We start from the raw sequence: 24,831 nt of genomic DNA on the forward strand, positions 1-24,831 counted from the left end.
TGACTTGAAATACTTGGTTAATTTATTGATTATCAGAAATATTTTGTATGAAAGTTAAAGAAGGGCCAGCATTATAAGAAAAAAAAGTCAGCCTTCTGGTAATTTAACCAAACTTTGTTGATATATGGCATGAATGTAATACTCCTAATTCTTTCAAAAGAGAAAGAAAAGAATTAGCCATTTATATAGAGTATCCTAAGACTCACATCATTTAAAAATGTGATACAATTTAAACTTGTTTAATGACACTATATTTTGTCCTGTTGTGAGGACTGATTTCCTAAATTGAAGGGGAAAAAATTTAAAGGAATGGAAAGTTGTAGGGTAATTTTCTTTTCCTTTTTTTCCTGTTTTCTGGAGTTGCATTAAAATGGGACTGTTTAAAATATAACAAGTTATTTAAGTTGTAATTCAGTTGTCTGAAAACTGCTGAGGAAAAGTCTGGGTTTCCTTAATCACTCGTAAAGACCTTAGACAAAAAGATTCACAAAATTATAAACTCCCATCCTGTTTTGAAACAGTAATTTAACCGAAAGAGTAACAACAACAACAACAAAACTTTTGCTTAATTAGTTTATCATTGTCTAATTTAGAGTCTGTTTGTAGTAAAGTTGTATAAAACCTCAAAAAGTATTTTTATTGATTACCAAGCATTTAAGACCATTTCTCACCGGATGTAATATGTAAATAGGTGTCTGTAGTTGAATATATGATCTGTATAACGTGAAAGTAAGAGATCATTATTTCATAAATAAAATTATATAAGTACCATGAATAACTGGGACTTTATGTATGATTCTAAATTTTGTTCAATTAAATTATATTATTTAGGATTTCATAGCTCGAGTTCTATTAAGCTATCTTTATTGCTTTTTTTAAAAAAAATTACACCTTGGTTCCAGTCTTTTGACACAATTAATGAGGACAGGCATTAAGAAAAATGTTCTCAGTCCTATCCAAGGTATGCATAGACAGTCATTACTCTTGTATATTTATGATTCTATCCTGTTTAATGTAAATAAAATTAGCTCTTTTTTTGTCTGAATTTAAAGCTTCTCATTGTTCCAGTAGAAAGTGCAAATGTTCCTGTGTGCGCATAGCTCTGTTTACTAATAAATAGTACTGTCTTTGGTAAAATATGTTTTAAAATTTAGGTAATTTATTTTTATTTACAGTTTTAAAAATTATTATTTTTTAAATTGGAGTATAATTGATTTACAGTATTGTTTAGTTTCACATGTACAGCATAGTGATTCGGGTTTTTTTACAGATTATATTCCATCATGGGTTATTACAAAATATTGGGTATAATTCCCTGTGCTGTACGGTAAATCCTTGTTGCTTATCTATTTTATGTATAGCATATTCACAGTTTTCTTTAGTGTAGTTCTGCTACGTCACATAATAGGAAGTACACAAAGAAATTGTGTTTGTTATCGCACTACTTACCAACTTTGTAGTGTAAATTGCAAGAGAACTGTTTCTCTTGAGTAAGGGGGAAAAATCAATGTAGTATGACACAATTTAATCTTTAATGAAAAACTGGAGCTGGAATTGATAGGTAAAGACAGTGATTTATTTTTTTAGTAGAAGACTGAACACATAAACATGAAGGCTGCTTCAGAAATGCAACACATGAAAATGTAGAGATAACAGTAGTATAAAAGAATTAAGATGATATATGATAGACATAGAGTGAAGGGAATGAGCAAGTGAAATGACTAGGGAGGAATCATGATGAGTCATAATTGGGAACATCTGGGGTGTGTGTAGTATCTTTCTCAAATATAATTTGAGGGACTCAGAGTTTCCTTTCATTCCATCTTTCTTTCATCTGTGTTTTCTGCAAATGATTGTGTTTGTAAGCACATGACCCAAATAATTGCATGGGATATACTTATAGTAAAAAATTATTTGTTTAATTCGTATTTAAATGGGCATCCTATAATTTTTATTTTTAAATCTGACAGTCTTAATCCAGACAGATGATTTGGCCCTGCCATCTGTTTTTAATGTAGTTTCTCTACTTTTTTCACCCTGGAAGTTAAAATTTTTTTTCAGGAGTTATTCGTCCACCCCACACCCCAACAGCAGTGGAATCTCTAGCAGTAAAATCTCTTTGCCAAAATTTTTTACATCTTTTATTTACCTTGTGGTGCATACATCAAATACTCATCTGCAAATTCCCTTACTTGGATTCTTAAAGCCCAGATGAGAGAGTCAGCCTGATATATTGGAGTAAACCTGGATTTTAGTCCATGATGGACCTGGGTTGGTTTTTATTCCAGTTCTGCCACTCTGTGATTTGAAAATGGGTATAACTACTGCAGAGTCTTAATAGGAGCAAATGAGGTAATGCATGCCCATAAATGTTAGTTTTCTTCTGTACTGGAGCTGTTTTGGGACTCAGACCTCTAGGAAACAGGAGATCCTAGAAACACTTGGCACTTAATACTATTTAAGTATCCTGATGATTCTAGAATTTTACAAAACCTTAAGGTTTCATAAAAATAGACTAGACCAGATGCTGGATAGAAAATATATCTTTCAAGAATATGTAAGCATGCCCATTTACTTTTAAATAATTTGAAGTGGTTTTGTGTATATTTAAACTAGGGGAGTAGAAGTTGACAGTGATGTTTGGAGGCAGTCTCCTTTGTCCACTTAAATGATGGTAAGCATTCTGAAGAAGAAAGTAAATAAAAAATTGCTTAGTAAATAAACCATGTCTCCTTTTGCTAATTTGATTGATATAACTTATCCTTCCTTTGATTTCTTTTGCACCTTCTGTGTTAGTCTTTTTCTGTCTTTATGGGAATAGGCTTGAGTTTTCCTTGCCCTTTTGTTAATTGGATACAATTCTGTGTAGGAAGTGGTAACTCTAAATTTTTATCGTAATTGGGAAGAAATGGAAATACTCACCTGTGTCTTAAGGTAAAGAAAGGTCATCAGCATAATTCAGTTGGGTTTGAGGAAAGAAGGACAGGTCTTTTCTTTTTCTCCAAAGTGAGTAGAGGTAATATTTAGAAAAGTATATATTGGTAGCTCCATTTGCTCCTTTGGGTCTCAGGCAATCTGTTATCCTGTACTTCAGTGAATGAGATTCAGTCTCTAGTCAGTTATTCAAAACTGTGGTGTTCACACATTGGCATGCTGTCTTGTAAGAAGTGTTACTGATGATAGTTAAAATACTAATTTTGTAAAAGATTTATTTTAAATGTCAGTGCAGTTGAAGGCTATTTCTGTAATAGTGCTTTTTTTCTCTTGCTTGCATTTGGGTAAGTTTTTTAGAGTGGGAGAGAGTTACAGGTAGTCTGAATTCCTCCACCTAGTCTATCCATCACCCGGCTCATCCTTGTACATGAATTTTGGGGTTGCTTCTCCAGATATGTGCGTTGTTGTTGCCGCTTCTTTATGTTTTAGGGCAATGGTTCTTAATCAAGAGTGTGTTCAAATTGCTTGGAAAGTTTTTTTCAGAAACAAGTCTGGGCTTTAGATGGATTTCTATCTCTATTAAGCAGATCTCAGGTGGGGTCAGGACATGTATGTTTTTTGAAAAAGCTACCTAGGTGATTCTGATATATAGCCCCAATATGAACTTTGTTTCAGGAATTTCATTGGATCTAAATACTCACTTGCCTGTGCCAAGATGCATTATCTTCTTAAACTAAGTTGCATTTATTTTAGCTTATTTGCTATATCAGTTATTGTGACTTTATCCGCAGCTGCTTTTATGCTGGTTGTTCTTTGAATTTGACCCCCCTGGGATCCCAGCTGTCATATTTGCTAATGTCATTCATAATTTCTTTTTCCTATAGCTTTATATAATTTTGAACTTTAGTTTTATCAACTGTAAAATGGGATAATAATTCCTGTCCTGTTTTTATGAGGCTAAAGTTAAGAGGATCAAATGATAAATGTATATTAAAGTGCCTTAAAACTGTTTTAATTACTATAATTAACATTTTTTCACTGTGCAATTAATGCTGGTTCCCAGTGCTAGCTGTCTGACAGTTGATCATCCACTTTTGTCTTTTATTTCAATGTACGTTCTTTTTTTTTCTTTTTTTTCCAGTGTACTTTCGTTTTTTAATCTTAAAAACTCAAAGAGCACTCTTTCTTGCCTAAGTGCAAATAAAAACATAAATATATCTTGCAAACATTTTGGCTATATTTCAGATGTTATTCTGGTCTGTATGAGCATTTTACAATACTGTTAAAAATTTAGGGGTCAATCCCAGCTGTGCATAATATTGGTTAAAGAAAAGTACAGTAATCAGCTTGTTTAGAACCAACTTTTGAAGACATTTCTATGATTTTCAAAACTGTAGTGATTTGAGATAATCTTAGTTAAGAGTACTCATTTTCTCTACAGTTCCCTGATTTATGTTTTACCAACTTCCACTCCATAGATGATTGCATTTCACCACTTTTTATCTTCAGGAAGGATGGCACTTCAGAACAGGGTACTGAGGAAGGAAGTAAATGATACACTGTACTGATGCATGATATTATAAATGATTTACAGCTGGGAAGGTTTTTTTAAATTATAAATACAGATAAAGAAATTAGAATATGAATAGGTATGAGGAGTATGAAGGTGTAGCGAGTTTAGTACTTACAAAGCACTGTTTTTTTCCTTAGTAGTACAACCTAATAAGGAAAATCTGAATAATTATTAATATAGTCTTTCAATGTTTGCATAATGTACACAAACAAAAAGATCTTTAGATTTTCAGTCATTCATTCCACAGATATTTACTGAATATCTGTGCAAGGCACTGATGAGTAGGACACAATTCCTGCCTTTAGGTAGCTTGAAGAAATAAAACAAGTTGTTTGAAGAAATAAAACAAGTAGCTTTTTTTTCAAGAAGAAATAAAACAGTGAGTCTTCCCTAACTTACAGTTATTTGCAATAATTGCCATAAACAAAACGCTGTGATAGTTTAGAGGAGGGGAAGATTATTTCCAGCTGGGGAATGGAGAATATTACAGTAAACTCTGGTTGTTAGACTTTTTACCAATAAAGAGCTTCTACAATAGAAAGAATAGAGTTCAAGAGTTTTTTTAAGTACTTGATGTTATATGATAACTAATATTTGTCATTTTTAGAATTTAAAACTCTTTAAAAAATGTTTTATTTAATCTTTCAACAACTGCTTTTCTGTTCTCTTGTCTCCAGACTTTTTTCTTAAACACACTTTCTAGTTTAAGGAAGGGTTGTATAACCAATGAAATATTTGAGTGCTCACTTTAAGCCTAGCACTTTTATTCACACTCCTGCCTCAAAAGTTAGCCACTTACCATTAGTGATGTCATTCTATATCAACTTCCCACTAAGACACCTTTAAATAAGCAGTGGGCAGGGATTTATTTGACCTTTAGTTCAACCACAAGGATGATTTAAGATATTACTTAAAAAATACTGTTGAGTATTTTGAACTTCGTTTTCAGAGGAAAATGTACTTTCTTTTAAATACTCCTACAAGGATGTATAAGGATGTGAAATATTTGAAACTGAAATGTGAATTTGATTATTTGAAATATACAAGGATATATAAGGTTGTGAAATTTTTTGTCTTTTTTAATTAATTTTTATTAGAGTATAGTTCACTTACAATGTTGTGTTAGTTTCTCTTGTACAGCAAAGTGAATCATATATATATACATAGAAATACAAATATATATCCACTCTTTTTTAGATTCTTTTCTCATATAAGTCATTACAGAGTATTGAGTAGAGTTCCCTGTGCTATACAGTAGGTTCTTTTTTTTTTGGCTGCGCTGGGTCTTTGTTGCTGCGCACGGGCTTTCTCTAGTTGCGGCGAGCGGGGGCTACTCTTCTTGCAGTGCACGGGCTTCTCATTGCAGTGGCTTCTCTTGTTGCAGAGCACAGGCTCTAGGCGTGAGGGCTTCAGTAGTTGCGGCACATGGGCCCCAGAGGGCGCAGGCTTCAGTAGTTGTGGCGCGTGGGCTCAGTAGTTGCGGCACACAGGCTCTAGAGCACAGGCTCAGTAGTTGCCCCGCAGCATGTGGGATCTTCCCAGACCAGGGATCGAACCTGTGTTCCCTGCATCGGCAGGCGGATTCTTAACCACTGGACCACCAGAGAAGTCCTATAGAGTAGGTTCTTATTTGTTATCTATTTCATATATAGTAGTGTGTATATGTCAATCCCAATCTCCCAGTTTATCCCTCCCAAGGATGCAAAATTGAAATACTCATCTGCATGCATTACATTTTTCAGTAAAATTGAAATAAGTACTATTAACTTGATTAGGTTAAAGTCAGTTTTCCCTGGCTCTGTCTTTTGAATAAACAAATAAGTAGTAAATTCAAGCGCAGGGAGTCTAAACCAAACAGAATAAAATTAAAGATACCAGTAATACTTTACTTAGTAACACGAAGTAGAAAATATGGAGCCATCAATGATTCTTTACTTTCTCTTAACCCTAATGTTCGTTCAGTCACCAAGTACTGTCAATATTATCTTTTAAATAATCCTTCATTCCTATTATCACTACCAAATTTCAGAAATACTCTCATCATTGCCCACATTACTGTAACAGCCTCTGATCACCTTGCTAAACTGATCACCTTGCTTTCTCTTTTCTTTTTAATCTGTCACTGCCACCAGAATTCTTACTCTAAAATGTCAATCAGATCATGTGATTCCCCTGCATAAAACCTTTCATTGATTCTCTGTCACTCACAGAATGAAATCCAAATCTCCAAATGTACTCTGGCTTTGGTTCTCTTTCTAAGGGTGGAAGTGTACTTCATTTCCGTTGGGGCTGTATTGTGATTCTTTAGCTCTTTTTTTCTGTGCCTCCACCTTTGGACACACTCTTCCCTTTCTCTAGAATGCCTGCCTTTCTCCCTTCCCCCTCCCCATCCTTTTGCTTCAGTACCTCTTTTTGTCCTTTGACATAGTTAGGCTTTCCTGACTCTTTTGCTCTTATTACAATTTTATGCAGAATTTTGTTAGCATAAACAAAATTTTGTTGCTTCCTCTATAGTCTAATAATTTGTGTTGTTTGCCTCACTATTCTGTAAGATCCTTGAAAGAAGCAGTTGTATATATACTGTCGTGGTATTACTATAAATCATTGTTTTCAAGAAAGCATTCAAAATAATAATAGACCATTTACTGAATATTTGTTATATGCCTGACACTTGGTAAGAACCTAACACGTGTTATCTCTAATACAGCAACCCTATGTGGTAGGTGCTGTTGTTATTATCTCCATTTTATAGAGTAGGAAACTTAAGAGATATGATATTTCCAGGGTCTTCAATGTTAAGATGTGGCTGAGTAGTACTCTAAAGGCCTCTTCCCCATACTGCACTGATAATACCCACTGTGTTACCCTTTCTGAAGATTTGCTTGCATCATAACAGAGGATAAGCCTTTAGTCAAATAAATGGATATCTTAATTGTGGGAATTTAGAAATCACTAAACTGATTGAGGGAGGGTTTTTTGAGGGGTTCTGGTTTTTGATTTGGGGTTTTTTTTAGTGGAAGACATCTTTATACCCCTGAAATAAAGACACGTTGCTAAGTACCCTACTTGTAAGCACACTTGAGTGTCTTTATTAAATGTCATTTCCTTCATTTGGATAATAAGAGGGGGCAAAAGTGCATATGTTTTAGACAGCTTTATTGACATGTAACTAATGTACAATAAATTGCACATGTTGTTTAAAGTATGCAATTTTATAACTTTTGACATATTTATACAATTTTGAGATCATCACCACAATCAAGTAATTAACATGTCTGTCATTCCCCAGAGTTCCCCATCCACTCCACACCCCTATGCTTAGGCAACCAGTGATCTGCTTTCTATCATTATAGATTAGTTTACATATTCTAGAGTTTTATATAAATGGAATCATAACAGTATGTACACTTTTGATCTGGCTTCTTTCACTCAGCATATTTATTTTGAGATTCATCCATGTTGTTCTGTGTATCAGTATTGATTCTAAAGGTATATATTTTGAATTACATTTGTTATAGAAAGTAAATAATTATTTTCTTTTCTTCTGTTGTGTCTTATACTTCAGGTGGGACTGACTGAAAATTCTTTTGAGTGTAAAGTCCCTTCTGGAACTTGTTTTGCTCTACTATGTATAAGTCCTTTAAGATTCCAATGGAGATATAAAAAACTTAACATTTCCTTCTGCAAGGATTTAAATACATTTTCATTTTCAATGAACAGTCTTTTAGTCCACTGTTGAGTCTAATGTAAAATCAAGCAAAGTCACTTTTGGAATATAATATTGTACTTCTGAAGACTATCTTCTTGACCCTTCTGGGAGAATTTTGGGGGAAAACCCTTCTGCTTGGTCTCATGTAAGTGGGTATCTCTGAAGTGGTTATCACAGAACTTCACTCTGGCATTAGTTATAGATATTAAACGATAAAGTGCTAACCAGTAAATATGATTTGAATGACTTGTGTTTACACTGTATGGGAGCTCAATTTGAATGAGAGAGAAGAGTGTCTTTACCACCCAATCTTTGATAATTACATTTCAACCTTGTAATTTAATATTGAGAGGGAAAATTTTTTAGTCTACTGTTTTATAAAAAACAAAACGGTTAAAATCCATTATCATTTCTATTGTAATCTCACCCTCCCCCCTTTTAAAATTTTCAGGTGGATATAACCCATGTATAGAGATAATTGAACAACCCAGGCAGAGGGGAATGCGTTTTAGATACAAATGTGAAGGGCGATCAGCAGGCAGCATTCCAGGGGAGCACAGCACAGACAACAACCGAACGTACCCATCTATCCAGGTAATAGACCATTCTCCTGTGTGTGTGTGTCTCTTAGTTGCTTCATATTTTAGCTACAGCAACTATGTTAAAGACCCAGCTTCTTCACAGTGATCTCCACCAGCTTTTTCTTCCTTTTTCTTCTTTTTAATTGATCTATACTGCATAGAATTCTAGGGACATTTCTTAAGTACAGCATGGATTCTTCATCCCTGTGGATAGTTATACATTGTGTGTTAATCTAAGTAGAGTGATTCCCAGTGCTTAGTATACACTGGCAGCTCTTGGATGATGATCCCTTTTATGGAACAAAAAGCTAATGAGGAGAAAGCATTCTCTCCTTCCAGAGGTGATCAGAATTGTTCTGTAGATTGAAAACATGCATTTGGGAATTCAATTAGAATTCTTCCTGCAGTCACTTGGTTAATCTAGGGTCTGTGTAAAAAGAGAACATTTTTGTCTTTTTTCCCCCTTACCTTTATTGCCTATCCCTGATACTCTGGGTTGCTTTGACTGATTTGAAATATTGCCACTTTTTTTTTTTTTATTAATTAATTTTTATGGCTGTGTTGGGTCTTTGTTTCTGCGCGAGGGCTTTCTCTAGTTGTGGCAAGCAGGGGCCACTCTTCATCGCGGTGCGCGGGCCTCTCACTGTCGCAGCCTCTCTTGTTGCGGAGCACAGGCTCCAGACGCGCAGGCTCAGTAATTGTGGCTCACGGGCCCAGCCGCTCCACGGCATGTGGGATCCTCCCAGGCCAGGGCTCGAGCCCGTGTCCCCTGCATTGGCAGGCAGACTCTCAACCACTGCGCCACCAGGGAAGCCCCCGCCACTTTTTAAATATAGTTTTTTCATATTAGCATAAATTTTTAAAGCAGTTTGACTTTGGTAATATACTATAATTATAAACTATACTATATTTGTATTTTATATACATTTCCTTCAGTTTTTAATGATTTTTTTTTTATTCTTTAAATGCCAATTTAAAACCTTAATGGCAGAGTGGATTTTTGAAAAGTGTTATTCAATGTTTCATCAGCAGATCTGAATTCACTATTTTATAACTAGATTAGTTACAGAGTTTACTCTATTGAACTTAAAGGAAATGCTAAGTTATATAACAAGCCAATGGCAAAATTACATATTGAATTACAAATTCCAATCTTCTATCACATTTTTTTGTTAGCAATATGGATTTGAGTTAGATCTAAGTCTTTTTATATAATGTTAAAATGGGAGAGGTGCTAATAAAAGGTAAATAAGAAAACAGTAATCTTCTATTCCTTTAAGAGCGAATTTTAACTCTTCTCCATAATTCAGCTTATTCTATACATTCTCTTTAATATTTCTAAGATCTGTATCCTTACCATTCCAGTACGTTCTAAACAACTTTGCAGCTTGAGTTCTACATTAGCCTACCTTATGCTTTTTTTCTTTTTTTCTTTTTTTTTTTGGCTGCACCACACGGCTTGCGGGATCTTAGTTCCCCAACCAGGGATCGAACCTGTGCCCCTGCAATGGAAGCACGGAATCCTAACCACTGGACCACCAGGGAATTCCCAACCTTACACATTTAAGTTGTTACCTTCTCTTTTATTCAGAAAGGCAATAAATACTTTCTGGTTACTGTTCAAATTAAGTTTAAATTCAAAATTATGGATTTTAATGCCCTTTTACCTGTGAAACCACCTATTCTTACTTAACTGCCTTGCCATTTGTGCTTGCAAATTTGCTAGCTTCCAACCTGAACATTAGCTCATCCCCACATGCTTCCTTCCTCTCCCATGTTTAACTCTTCTCTTCTTTCTCAGTGTTCTGTGCGAAAACTTAATTTTGCAAAACTCAACTTGATTTATTGCCTGTTATACAGTGAACACTTGCAGTATGCTTACTGATTAACAAATATTTTTGTGAAATGAAATGTAATGTATTAAGTAAAATGATCATATTTGTGTGCTATCATTTCCATTATGGCTTAAATGTAAGCTTTTTTGTTTTTTGGCTGCATTGGGTCTTCGTTGCTGCGTGCGGGCTTTCTCTAGTTGCGGCGAGTGGGGGCTACTCTTTGTTGCGGTGCGTGGGCATCTTATTGCCGTGGCTTCTCTGGTTGTGGAGCACAGGCTCTAGGCGCACCGGCTTCAGTAGTTGCAGCACGCGGGCTCAGTAGTTGTATCTTGTGGGCTCTAGAGCACAGGCTCAGTGGTTGTGGCGCACGGGCTTAGTTGCTCTGTGGCATGTGGGATCTTCCCGGACCAGGGCTCCAACCCGTGTCCCCTGCATTGGCAGGCGGATTCTTAGCCACTGTGCCACCAGGGAAGCCCTAAATATATACTTTGAAGGGATGTTTATGGTATGACAATGAATATAAGAGCATGGCATTCAGTGACTCAACATCTTAGAATTTCCTCATGCTCTGTGATAATATTTTGGTGTAATTTTACTTGTTTTCAAAGGAAAATAAGCAAAAATCAGATGATATGACCAATTGAATTAGGGCACAAAATAATATGCCAAGGAACTGAGAGGTAAATTCTTCTCTACTGGTATTCTCTGTAAAGTTTCATCCAAACTGCAGTTGCCAGTCAATTGGACTTTATTTAGGGCTAACTATATTATATAAATTGAACTCTCATTTTGTAGATCAGTTCTTAATGAGACGTATTTATGGATCATATATTTAATTTCCCCCCTTTTCAGATTATGAACTACTATGGAAAAGGAAAAGTGAGAATTACATTAGTAACAAAGAATGACCCATATAAACCTCATCCTCATGATTTAGTAGGAAAAGACTGCAGAGATGGCTACTATGAAGCAGAATTTGGACAAGAACGTAGACCTTTGTTGTAAGTACACAGTCACAGACATTTTTAGGAATAGAATAAGCATAGAATGAATGCTCTTGATTCCTATCCATGTACCTCTTTTATTTTTTAGCAGAATAAACTAATTCCTCACTGTACTTCTATTTACTATAGTATACATGTACATTTTCTTATCATTTGCATTGGAACTACCCTTTCATTCTTTATTAGTAGACACAGCCCATCATGGTAGCAGGAATACTTCTTTATTGTAACTAAAAGTAAACAAACTTATTTTATGCTGCGATTTTCTTTCTTAGTTTGAACAACTTATGAAAGATTTTGTTTCATAAATTTTTACTCTCTTTTCATTGATAGTTAACTTAAAAATTGCCAGATGTGAGAAAATCAACTGGAAAACTGGAATTATTATTTGAAAAGGGCAGTTATAAAATTAACATACAGCAATAGTTCTAAGATTTTTAAAAAGTATGTAATACTTTGTGTTTGAGGCTGCTGGATGGATCCATTCATCCTATTGGTGAGAGTGTAAATAAATATAATCTTTCCGGTAGGCACTTTAACAACTACATAGCAAAAGCCTGAAAAATATGAATGTCTCTTGAACTAGCAATTCTATTTCTAGGAATTTATCCTGAGGAAATAATTTCTAATTAAGCATGTTCAGAAACTTAGCTATAACGATGTTCATTGAAGCTTTGTTTGTGATGGCAAAAAGTTAGAAGCAATCCAGATAATAAACAAAGGGGGATTAGTTAAATAAACTGGTATATCCATGCAGTGTACTCCTATGTAGCCTTGAAAATAACCTTGCATTTATGTCTTTGTATAGAATGATATTCCCAATATTTAGATAAATAAAATAGGGCTTTAAAACAATGTGTGATAAATGCTTTTTAAAATTTTCATTTTATATTGGAGTATCGTTGATTAACAATGTTGTTTTAGTTTCAGGTGTACGTGATAAATAATTTTTTCAAAAGTAAACGTACATATACATAGTAGTATAAACACTAAGGTATTGATAGTAGTTGTCTCTGGGTGGAAAGAATTGTGGGGTTTTATGTTCTTTTAACTGGTGTTTATTTTATAATTCATTTTTTGTAACGAACATGTGTTGCCTTTGAGGAAAAATGAAACCAGTTGCAACAGGAAAAGATTAGTAGCCTCCTTAAATACTAGCAGTAACCATTTAGAAAGTATACTTTTAAAATATTCCTCTTTCAGTAACAACACAAAACATAAACTATCTAGTTATACAAACTTGGCAAGAAGTATTTCCTGTTTGTATTATTTGACCTCCCAATAGCATTTTACATTGTAGATTACTCCTTTATTGGAACATTATTATTCCTTGATTTCTGATTTAGTGAGAACAAACTCTCCTGTTGTACTTCTTACTTCTCTGGCTGTTCTTTCTCAATCCTAGTTACAGACAGTTAAATTTTTGGACTACCTTAATTATGTCCAGGGATGCCCAATAATGCCTGTTAGGGCTGTCCTACCTTTCCCCTCAATCCAAGATCCTGTTAAGGATCATACATTATTTTTAGGTGTCATGCTTATTTAGTCTCCTTTAATTTAGAACAGTTTCTTGGCCTTTGTTGGTCTTTCATGACATTAACATTTTTGAAGAGTTTAGGTTGTTTTGAAGAATGTTGTTCAATGTGGATTAGTCTGAATGGTTGCTCATGATTATGTCCATGTTACCATGAATAATAATTTCATGTTAACATGAAATAGTTTGGATGAGAAACCTACAGAGGTGATGCTGAATTGTTCTCAAAATAATGTTTTAGGAGATGCGATATTAGTTTTTTCCCATTGGTGATATTAATTGGCATTCTATTGTAAAGAAAAACTTTTCCATCTTCCCCTACCTCAGTTGAAAAAATACCACTATAGACTCATGGATTCTTTTATTCAGTGTATTATAATTGAATGCTAGTCCATTACTAGCATTATTATTTTGATTTTCAAATTGACCCAAACTTGACCAATGCAAGCCCCTTCAAGCTGTTTCCTGTGTCCTTTTGACATGTCCCCATCTTTCTTCAAGCACTTCTTTACTTTCTGACACAGCGAAGTGTTCAAGACTTACTTGTACTTTTCTTGCCCAAGCCTTGAAATCTTCAGTTTTTTCTAAGGATCCCTGGTTTCTTTCAGTAGGGAATGGTAATAAGGGTGATTGCCTTTTTGACATATTCTCTTAAATAGCTCAAAAGCACCTCAAATAGAATATGCTCCAAACCATGATCTTACTCTGATCATATATACCTCTTTCCTCTCAAAATTGGTCTTCCAGTGTACCTTGTTTTACTAGTTGCTATAAAAGCAAACATAGGTGTCATCCTTGACACCTCCTCACAGAGGTGCACACGTTGAGTTCACTAACAGGTACCTCCTAAATAGGTCTTGAATCTATCCACTTCTCTCAATGACTCCATCACCAACATACTAATTGATCAACTCTCTGCCATCATAGGTTCCCGTGACATCATGTGTATCTCCTTTATAAAACTTGTCATGATTTCAGTTTAGCATCTTGGTGTGTGATTACTTCATATCTGTTTCGCTAGAAAAAAAGTTTCAGCAAACTTTTTCTGTAAGGACCAGATAGTAAATATTTTAGGCTTTGCAGGCCCTGTGGTCTCTGCTGTACCTGCTCAGCTCTGCTGTTGTGGCATGAAAGTACCTGTAGATAATATGCCAACAAATCAGTTTGTTCGAGTAAAACTTTATTTACGAGAACAGGTGGTGGGCCAGATTTAGTCCATGGGCTATAGTTTGCCAACCCCTGCTCTAGACTGTAAGCTCCATGAGAGGAGGGATTGTATACTCCCATTACTTACCAGAGTTTTTGGTACATAGTAGGAACCCCAGAACTTGTTGAATGACTATGAATGAATGAGAAATTGATTCATATAATCTCTGTGATCCTTGGTTTCCTCATGTGAGAATTTCAGTGTGTGAATAGGAGTCAAATACGATTATTCAGATGAAACTATCAAGTAGTGTATAAATATATAAAAACAAAGAGTTCTTTAAAATCTTTTGTCAAAGAAAAAGTGAGAACCAACCTAAGAATCTTTCAAAGAAGTGCAATACTTTTGAGGAAGACAATCATGGTTTCAAGGTTTCAAGAAAGGATTACAAGTTCAAGATTCACTTTTTAATTATTGGAGGCAGAAGAAGGAAATGTTAAAGATATTTTAGGTGCTAACAAAATCGCAGGTGTGGTGAATGTGAAGAGCATGAACAATAAGACAACAACGCACGGAGGGGGCAAACAAGGCAAGCGACCTCCTGGTGCAAAGGGCCATGTCAAGTTTGAACAAACAGTAATGTTAGTATAACCAAGTTTTGCTTCCTTATTCACACCCACCCAACTTTAATGATGTCATGGTTTTTCCATGTGGGAACAAGTATGACTGGTGGTGGTAGGGGAGTTCCCCCCACCATCATCTGTACTACACATATGCAAATTAGTAATATTTGTAGCAGTTGAGAAATTTTCCATAAATGACATTTTGAAACTTTTGTTAAATATTATTGTTAGTATTAAATATCTTTCTAATGAAAAAACTATGTAGTTTGATGCTTTCTTATGATGAATGATTATTATAACTTCATATGATAAGGCACAAAACATATTCCACTGCTGCTGGCAGTGAAGTCATTTGAAGTCAAAAACCAGATGTCCGTGGAGTGGAGAGGCTGAGGTGTAAGAGGATTAGCAGGCACTGTAGCAAACTGCAGAGCCCTGTATAAATGGGGCCGCAGGTGCTTAGCTCCAGCCGGGTGTTTCTGTGCCAATCTACTGTTGCCAGACCTTTAAAATGTTCAAGAGAAGCCAGAAATCCAGAATGTTTATATGCAGTTACCTGGTTTTTAAATGTTGGTAGTCTACGCACATTTTTTAAAAATGTAGTCAACACTTCTATGAGCTCAGCAAAACTATACCTGTAGGTGTCAGCCTGTGGGCATCTTTTTACAACTTTTGCTTTACATTATCAAATGTACAGATTTTATTGATTTGATTATGAATTCGTTTGGGTGGTGAATTTTAGCTTTTTGGTGTTGCTTTCCTCTTAATCTTTGTCTACTTTGGTATATTTGATGCAGGAATATTAGTAAGATCTAACCATAAAATACTGTATGTAAAAGTGATAAAGTATACGCTGCTTTTCTTTTAACAATTCTCTTAGAAATATAGCCCCATTTTTTTATCCTCACATCTTTATCATAGCAATTGGAAATGTACTTCATGCTTTTCATATCTCCATCTGACATTATGATGACCCTTCAGTGCTGGATATATGCTTGATTTTTGCAGTATTCTTTAATAAAACCTCATTTATGTGTCCTTGTGTTCAGCTATAAGGAAATTTGAAAGCTCTGTGTTTTCCTTCTAGTTTTCAAAATTTGGGTATTCGATGTGTAAAAAAAAAAGAAGTAAAAGAAGCTATTATTTCAAGAATAAGGGCAGGAATCAATCCTTTCAATGGTAAGTATGTTTGATTTAATTATTTCTATTATTTGGATATTGACTTATTGTGTTAAATGATTTCTATTTGTATTTTCAACCTGTGCTTTAAAAAGCTGTCTTAAGTTCTGTGTTAACTTATATACTTGTCTTACACCTGTAAATGAGGATTGAAGTATATTTAATATGCTTCAGTGTTGAAAAAAAAATTCTTATTCACACAAGGCTTTCTACTGTCAGTGAAGAGTGTCAATGTTTTCTATAAGAAAACCCTCTCAAAAATATTCTGATTCTTTTGGAATGTGGCCTTCCTTTTGCCACTCCAGCAGACAATATATACTCCCCTCTCTGAATATTGAATAGGCACTGTGGTTATAAGGTATTGGAGTGCATTTAACTCAAGGGCATATTCAACAGTGAAACTTAAATTAATCCCAATGTGGAAGTAGTATAGAAATAGTAGAGGCTATACAAAATATTTTAATAGTGTATTTGTGTGTACGGCTAGATATTTACTGTTTAGTGGATTTTGTTGGGGATGACACTGTCTGGTGTAGCACCTGGTAATGGTGCCACAATTGCTACAGAATAGGTGAGGGCTATATTTCTTGAATAGAAAAATGACTACCAAGCTGACATCCTACACTACAGTGGTCTCCATTGTAAAGTCATCTGCAGCCACTTAAATATGCATAATTCAGGTATTGAACAACTATAAAATTTTCAAAGAATAGATTTCTTTGTCATATTTAAGATATCCTTATATTGTTAGTTTGTGTTTTTCGTGGATGTTTAGAAATAATTTCAGGGATATGATGATAATTTAAAGAATATGCTCATAGACAAGTAGTGTTTTTATGAATTATAAGGTCTGCATCTCTTTTCTCTAGGTCTTTATTTTTCATACTCTTTAGTATAACACAAAAAGCAAAAGTCCCCTTCTTTCTCTTCAGTATTACTCACTGTAAGAGACTACTGTTAAATTTGATGTAAATTTTTCTAGAATTTTCTTTATATGTGTGTCATGTATATATAAACACACACATGTATTTTTTATATAAATGGAGTCATGTTACACTTCCTAATCTACTGCTTCTTACTTTTCACTCAGGAATATATCTTAAACATCTTTCCATGTTAGTACTTATAAATCTAGTTTACTTTTTAACAGTATTCTGTGGTTTGGGTAGGCTTTAATTTGTTTATCTAGTCATCTATTAATAAATGTTTAAGTTATTTTCAATTTACTAAAAAAACTCCATTGAATATAGAGTTTGAACTCTTGTGTGATTTCTTTTTTTTAATAAATTTATTTATTTATTTATTTATTTTTGGCTGCGTTGGGTCTTCGTTGCTGCGCGTGGGCTTTCTCTAGTTGCAGTGAGCGGAGGCTACTCTTCATTGCGGTGTGTGGGCCTCTCATTGTGGTGGCTTCTCTCGTTGTGGAGCACGGGCTCTAGGCACGCGGGCTTCAGTAGTTGTGGCATGCAGGCTCAGTAGTTGTGGCGCATGGTCTTAGTTACTTAGTTGCTCTGCGGCATGTGGGATCTTCCCGGACCAGGGCTCAAACCTGTGTCCCCTGCATTGGCAGGCGGATTCTTAACCACTGGACCACCAGGGAAGTCCCTCTTGTGTGACTTTTTTTTCCTTAAATATTTTCTATGCCTTCATTTCCTTATTTATAAAGTGGAGATAATAATAGTACGTACTTCATAGGTTGTTATAAGAATTAAATGAAGTAAAATATGTAAAGCACTTATTATGTACTAGGAACTATTCTAAGTGCTGTATGAGTATATGTTATTAATAGCATGCCTTGTTCTGGATTGGTAAAAACAAAAATCAGAAAACCCCCCAAACTTCCACAGATGGCCCATCTGCCTTTTGACTCCTGCATTTCCCTTTTTAATGCCCTTTCCACTGGAGTCAGGAGATCTGGATTTGAATTCCAGCACTGCCACTTGTACATGCTACGTGACTTGGGAAAGTTATGTAACCAAAGCTTTGGTTTTCTCTTCTGTGAAGCAGTGTTGTAATGATTAAATAAAATAGTGTACATAAAGTACTTAACATTTACTCCTTGACATACAAATAATACTTAATAAGTGGTAGCTATTATTTATAATCTCCTTGTTTTATACTGCATTATCCCTGTTTCATACTATGCCTAGACTTGATGGCCACTTTAATTTAAAAGTTGGCCTTTTACTTTAGCAATAAATCAAAATTTTAAATGAGCATACTCTTGACCCAGAAATTTTCTACTTTTGAAAATTATCCTAAGGAAATAATACCTGGTATAGCTAGGATTTGAAAACAGGTAGCCTGGCTCTCGGGCGCATTGCTTTATCTCAACTATGCTTGTTGTATTAACTCCCCCCCCATTAGAATAATCTTAGAACAGTGCTTTAGTGTATTACTGTGATTAAAAAGTTGCAATGGCTCCTTAAATAGTTTAAAAACGAAATGGCCCTAAATTGGAAATCTTCCACATGTAGCTCCAACATATCTTTCCTACCTTCTTGTCCACTGCTCCTCTTCATGAACCATTCTCTATTCCAGAAAAACTGTTTTGTTTATCTACCCTGACCATCTCTCAGTCAGTCGTCTCTGTTCTTCTCACTACCATTGTAGGAATGTAAGCTTACATCGTTTTTTAGCCTGGACCGTTATTGATAGCCTCTAAACTTGTGTTCCTGCCTCTATTCTAGATCACCCTCCAGGCAGTTTATACACTCTACATCCAAAAAGATTCTTCTGAAACCAATATGAATCATTTCAAAACTCTGCTTATTATCCTTCAGTGACTCCACATCACCTTCACCAGTGACTCTCAATCTGAATGTGCATAGGAATCCCTTAGTACTTGCTAAAAATGTAGAATCCAGGCCACATTTTCCCTAATTTGATAGGTCTAATGTGGGGCCTTGGGCTCTGCATTTTAAGAAGCCTCTAGATCCATGTTTCTTAACTGCAGCTCACAGTAGGGAATAGATTTTATTTCTCTACTCAATACATACACATGCACACGTACACACATAGATAAAAAACAATATTCTTACTACATGCAATATACTCTCTAATCCATTCCTTTCCATTTGATTTTTTTTTTTAAAGAAAATGCATGTCCAACACAGTAAGTTAATTTTATGACCAATGGGTCCTAAACTCTTAGTACATGCAGTATGCTTTCTATTCTATTCAATTCCATTTCTTTTTCTTTTTTTTTAAGACGATGCTTAATGAACCCACTAAATTAATTTTATGATCATTGGGTCTCAAACTACAATTTGAAAATCTCTGCCCTAGATGATTCTAATGCAAGTGATCCATGGACCACACTTTGAGAAACTCTGATATACTTGCTAGATTCAGTTTCTCAAGCATGACATTTAAAGCCCTTCATAATCTGATCCGTTTTCCATTCCAGCGTCATTTCTAGCTGTCATCCTCTGCCTCAACTTCCTGTCCGTCCTTCCCCTAGCACTGAGTGCACACATGCCATCTGAACTTTTGGCCATTCTGAATTACTTGTCATGTTAGAAGAGCCATATTTTTTCTTGCTACGTGTTCTTATACGTGCAAGTTCCTAGCATGAAATGCCTTAATCTACAATGGTGAATTCTTTCTGCTCATCCCTCAAGTTTAAGGGACACTTCTTTCAAGCTTTCTGTGACCTTCTCAGAGCAAAGTATTCTGTTTTCCCAAAGTGCTGTACATATTCTAATATGGTTTGCTATAAATTTATTTACATGTTTCTCCCTCACTAAATCGTGAGACTCTGAAAGGTAGGGACTCTCTTCTGTGCATCTCTGGCACCTAGACCAGTGTCAGATACGTGGAAGAGGCTTAATTAAAATTTGTTGACAGAATAAATGAACAAATGAATGAACATGCCTTGTTTGTACTTGTCTACCAAAAATATTCAACTTGCTTTCCTTACCTGAAATGCCCTGAAAGCCTTTTCAGTTCTCTCTGAAGAACTGAAGTCATATCCTCTTAATTATGCCATTCACTCAGCAATTGATCATGGAAAGCTTTGTGACAACTATTAGGTCATTTAATTGAAGCAGATTAATTTCATGCTTATTGTGGACAGAGTCTCTGATGGAACTTATTTGTATTTCACTTTGGCACCTAAACAATGTATTTGTATTACTGTTATATTAGATATCTATCTTCACAGCTAAGTACCTTCAGGTAATGTGTTTCCTACCTGTATACAGTAGGTTACCCAACTTAACTACTTATGCATTCATTCCTTTGACAGATTTTTACCTTATGTAATCCTTATGGTCCTAGGTTGTTTTAGGTGCTCAGATTAAGTCAGTGAACAGAACAGACAGAAATTCCTCCCTTTGAATAAGGTATATTCTAGTGGAGAGAGACCAACAGTTAACAATCAACTTTACTAAACAGGTATATAATTTATTAGACAACTAAAAGTGCTAAGGGAAAAAACCAGCAGTGTAAGGAGCCAGGAACCTGTAGTTAGGGGGATGGGTTATAAATTTAAGCAGAATGGTTAGAGTAGGCCTTGTTCTCTATTCTTTTTTTTTTTTTTTTTTTAATTTATTTTTTTATTTATTTACTTAGGCCGTGTTGGGTCTTCGTTGCTGCGCGCAGGCTTTCTCTAGTTGCGGCGGGCGGGGGCTACTCTTCGTTGCGGTGCGTGGGCTTCTCATTGTGGTGGCTTCTCTCGCTGTGGAGCACAGGCTCTAGGCGCGTGGGCTTCAGTAGTTGCGGCATGCAGGCTCAGTAGTTGTGGCTCACGGGCTCTAGAGCACAGGCTCAGTAGTTGTGGCTCACGGGCTTAGTTGCTCCGCGGCATGTGGGATCTTCCCGGACCGGGGCTTGAACCCATGTCCCCTGCATTGGCAGGCGGATTCTTAACCACTGTGCCACCAGGGAAGTCCCTCGTTCTCTATTCTGAAATGATTTTCATAATAGAAATAATTATTCTGTGTTTTATTGTTTTCCTAGAATATTGAAATAAAAACCTAAAATATGCATTTCTAATATTAAGCAAAACATATAATATCTAATCCCCCTGAAAAAACTCAAAACCCTAAAAACTAATTAAAATAGTCTGAACTCAGCTATAGACCTTTCTTGGTTGTTTATTCTATGCTATCTTCAGGATATACTGGTAAATTCTACGACTTACGTAGGAATTTGTCAGAGCTGAACTGACACTTTTTTATAGATGTATCACTTAACACAGGAAAATTCTACTGGTAAAGATAACAAGATACTAGTCGACTTTGTGTTATATCTTTATGATATATAGAAACAATGGAATTGGAAACGTTTAGCAGAATAGGGTCTACAAATTCTGGTCTATGGACTATCTCATTATGACAGTCTGTTCCCTAAAGATCAAATGTGTGAAAATACAAAGACTATTAAAAATTATTTTTACTTTGCATGTATCTAGGATGTTTTAAGGCGAGTCCTTATCTTTCTTGCCATTAGTTCTTTAAAACAGGAACTGTCTCTTGCAGATAGGGACATGTAACAGTCAAGTAGTATTAAACTTGAGGCTTCATGTAAAATACCTGTTCAAATTATCTAATATGCGCTGAAGTCGAAATTGTGTGAGGAATTTGTTTAAGGGCTCCAGTATCAAATTTTAACAGTGTCCATTTAGCTGGCACCAAAAAAATGTCAGTTAGACTTCATAGGGGACTCTTACTGCAAAAGCAGGGAAAAAATTTTTAATTGTCATTTTCTAGTTATGTATTTAATGACATATAAGGAATTCTAATATTCAATGATTAAAATCCGTAAGATTTTTACAATAAAGTATTTGCAATTCTGTTTTATTAGTCACTTTACTTTTTTTCCATGTACAGAGGACATTGAGTTGTTGTGAGAGCACAAAGGCTGTTTTGCAGTTGAGTTTGGGGGGATTATTTTATTTTGGTAGTCTGAAAGGGAATACAGTTTAAAAAGGCAGGTAGTCTCTAACAGATTCTTGTCTCTAAAGTCTGGTTTAATACAAGAAAATAAGAGCCTTTCCTCACCACTTAAAACTTAAAGCCTAAACAGCAAGAAGAATAAAAAGCTCTTGTGTACTTCATTATCCTTCATTGCAGTCATTTTAGAAAGCCTTCTTTATTACCCTGTGCAGAACTTGGGGCACTTCTTTTATGCCTTCAGTACTCCTTGAACATACTCCCATTATAACACTTTTCATGTTACATTATGTAATTTTAGTTTATGCATCTCATCCAGACACTAATCTCACTAAGGGCAGGCACTGTCTTTTCATATCTCTATCTAACATTTGTTTTAGCACATAATAGAAGCCCAATAAATATGTTGAAAGAATGAGTAATTAATGATAGACTGCTATGACCATTTACCTTTTGCCTGGCACACAAGCGCTTAAATGTTAACTTTCATTATAACTATATATTTTAAGCAACAGAAATTAAATGAATTATAACTAAACTTTGTTTTTTTTTCCCTTAAATAAGACATAGCTCTTAAAATTGTTAATCTATACACTGTACATTTTTGCAGTTAATTTTTAAATTTTAGTAATATTTAGCAATAATTAAAATTTTAGAAAAGTCACATCTCTAGAGCTAGTAGGTGTTATAATTGATTTAAAAAATTTAACCCCTACTTTGAAAACAAATAAATCATGATCATATCTTTTTGATAAAAATGAAATTCTTATTGCATATACACTGCTCTTAGGACTAAGGAGTGACATTTATTGCTAAAGATAGATTAAGGAGAATAATTGTTACCTTGTATGTATCTTTTTGATCAAGTATAAAGGGAAATTTTAAACTAAGAGAAATTTAAGAGAATTTGATTGGTCTCATTCTTTCTTTTGCTAGATTTTGCAACTATCATTTTTCACATTCCAGAATTTTTAAAATAAGACATTCTGTATTGTGCTATATATTTAAAAGCCTACTGCAAGCATTATCTAAGTGGAGGAAACATCCGAAGCATTCACTTTAAAGTTAGGAATGAGAAAAGGATGTGCACTCTTGCCACTTCTATTCCACATTGTACTGGAGATTGTAGCCAGTGCACAGAGCTGATCAAAAATGAAGAAATAAAACTGTAATTATTGGAAGCTATTATTTACAGTGAAAACTCAAAAGGATATACAGATTATTAATATAATGTTTAAAAGGGTGAATGCATGTAAAATTAACATACAAAAGTCAGTTACATTTTATACATCAGCAGCAAATAATTAAAGAAAATATTGTCAGAAAATATAAAATACCTAGCAACAGCTCTAAGAAATGATGATCAAGATTTCTTTAGAGAAAATTATAAAATTTTATTATGAGATAATAGAGAACACCTAAATAGATGGAGAGGTATATCATGTTCTTTAATATCAATATTATAAACATTGCATTTTTTCCCAAATTGATATACGGGTTCAGTGAAATTCCAAACAACTCCCAACAAGATTTTTCACTAAATGTGATAAGATGATTCTGAACAGGAAAAGGAGGATAATTTATAGAGGAGGAATAGCGATGAAAAACTGACCTTATCAGATATTAGGGTTTATTATGAATAAATACTAATTAAGTAATATTGGGGTAACAATAGACAAATTGACCAGTGGAGTAAAATTGAGAGCCCAGAAACAGACTTAAGAAAATATGAAACTTTAGTAAATGACAGTGGTGGCATGTCAGATCAAGAGAAAGGGAGGAAATATTTGATAAGCAAAGCTGGAAAAAATGATTATTTAAGTTAGATTCCCTACCTCTTGCCATATATAAAAATCAGCTTTCAAATAGATTAAAGACTCTAATGTAAATCAACACTTCAAAAACTCTTAGTATAAAATATTGGTAAATAGATTTTAGTCCTTGGCTTATATAGAAAGACAAGACACAAAATATTTTCTATAAAACAGTTGATAAATTTGATGATGTTTAAAATTTCAGTTTACTGTATTTTTCAGTTCTAGAATTTTGTTTGGTTCCTTTTCCAATAGTTTCAAGTACTCTACTAAACTCTCAATATTGTCTTTAACTCCTTACATATATTAAGTGTAGTTATTTTAAATCATGTATCTGAAAACTTCATTATTTGGAACCTTTGTGGTCTGTTTCTATAGTCTGTTGTTTTTCTTTTCTTTAAAAAAAATTACTTTGTCTCTTCTTATGCCTGCTTATTTAAAATAGAATACCAATCATCCTGTATGCAAAGTTGTTTAGGTCTAGGGTGTTTTCTCCCTTCAGAAGACTTTCTTGTGGTGGGTGGCTAGTCACACTAGCAGTCCCAGATCATCTAAAATCAGTGAATGATTTAGGTGAGGTCTGGTATCTCTGCATCCAGTTCACCCTTACTCCTAGGGTATAGCTCCTCCAGAGCCCCAACCAACGCACTGGGCATTTATCAGATTCCCCATCCTTAGCAGACCCTGAACTCCTTTATTTTTTGCCTATAGTCTATTGAGAGTTCAACTCGATTTCTCATCCTCTTAGCTACCTCTTACAAAATTGGCAAGCTATATCTGGAAAAAAGAGGCCTCTTATTCAGAACTTACCTCTCTGGGTTTCTGTGATATTGTGATTTATAATAAATATATCTTCATTCCCATTCCTGGTTTATTAACGAGTTTATTTTTCTTTCATGTGCTATTTTAAAAGATTTTAAATAAACTTTTCTTGAGGTCTCATTTATATACAGTAGGATCCACCCAGATATATGTAACACCACCACAATCAAGATAAGGAA

The 24,831-nt window shown here is 34.7% G+C and overlaps 1 protein-coding gene across 3 annotated transcripts in view; it reads left to right on the forward strand.

Annotated features, from left to right (window-relative positions):
- The window catches only part of REL (REL proto-oncogene, NF-kB subunit), a 40,135-nt gene that overhangs the window by 2,071 nt on the left and 13,233 nt on the right, over positions 1-24,831 (forward strand). For 2 of the 3 annotated variants that reach the window (XM_068564985.1, XM_068564983.1), the window contains 3 exons: positions 8,668-8,810; positions 11,485-11,633; positions 16,028-16,119. In XM_068564985.1, the coding sequence (XP_068421086.1) occupies positions 8,668-8,810; positions 11,485-11,633; positions 16,028-16,119 (384 nt within the window). Of the gene's footprint in view, positions 1-8,246; positions 8,362-8,667; positions 8,811-11,484; positions 11,634-16,027; positions 16,120-24,831 lie in introns of those variants that run through there. The other variant, XM_068564986.1, reaches the window with a different exon arrangement.

The sequence above is a fragment of the Eschrichtius robustus genome, chromosome 15 (assembly GCF_028021215.1).
Source record: "Eschrichtius robustus isolate mEscRob2 chromosome 15, mEscRob2.pri, whole genome shotgun sequence".
NCBI lineage: Eukaryota > Metazoa > Chordata > Mammalia > Artiodactyla > Eschrichtiidae > Eschrichtius > Eschrichtius robustus.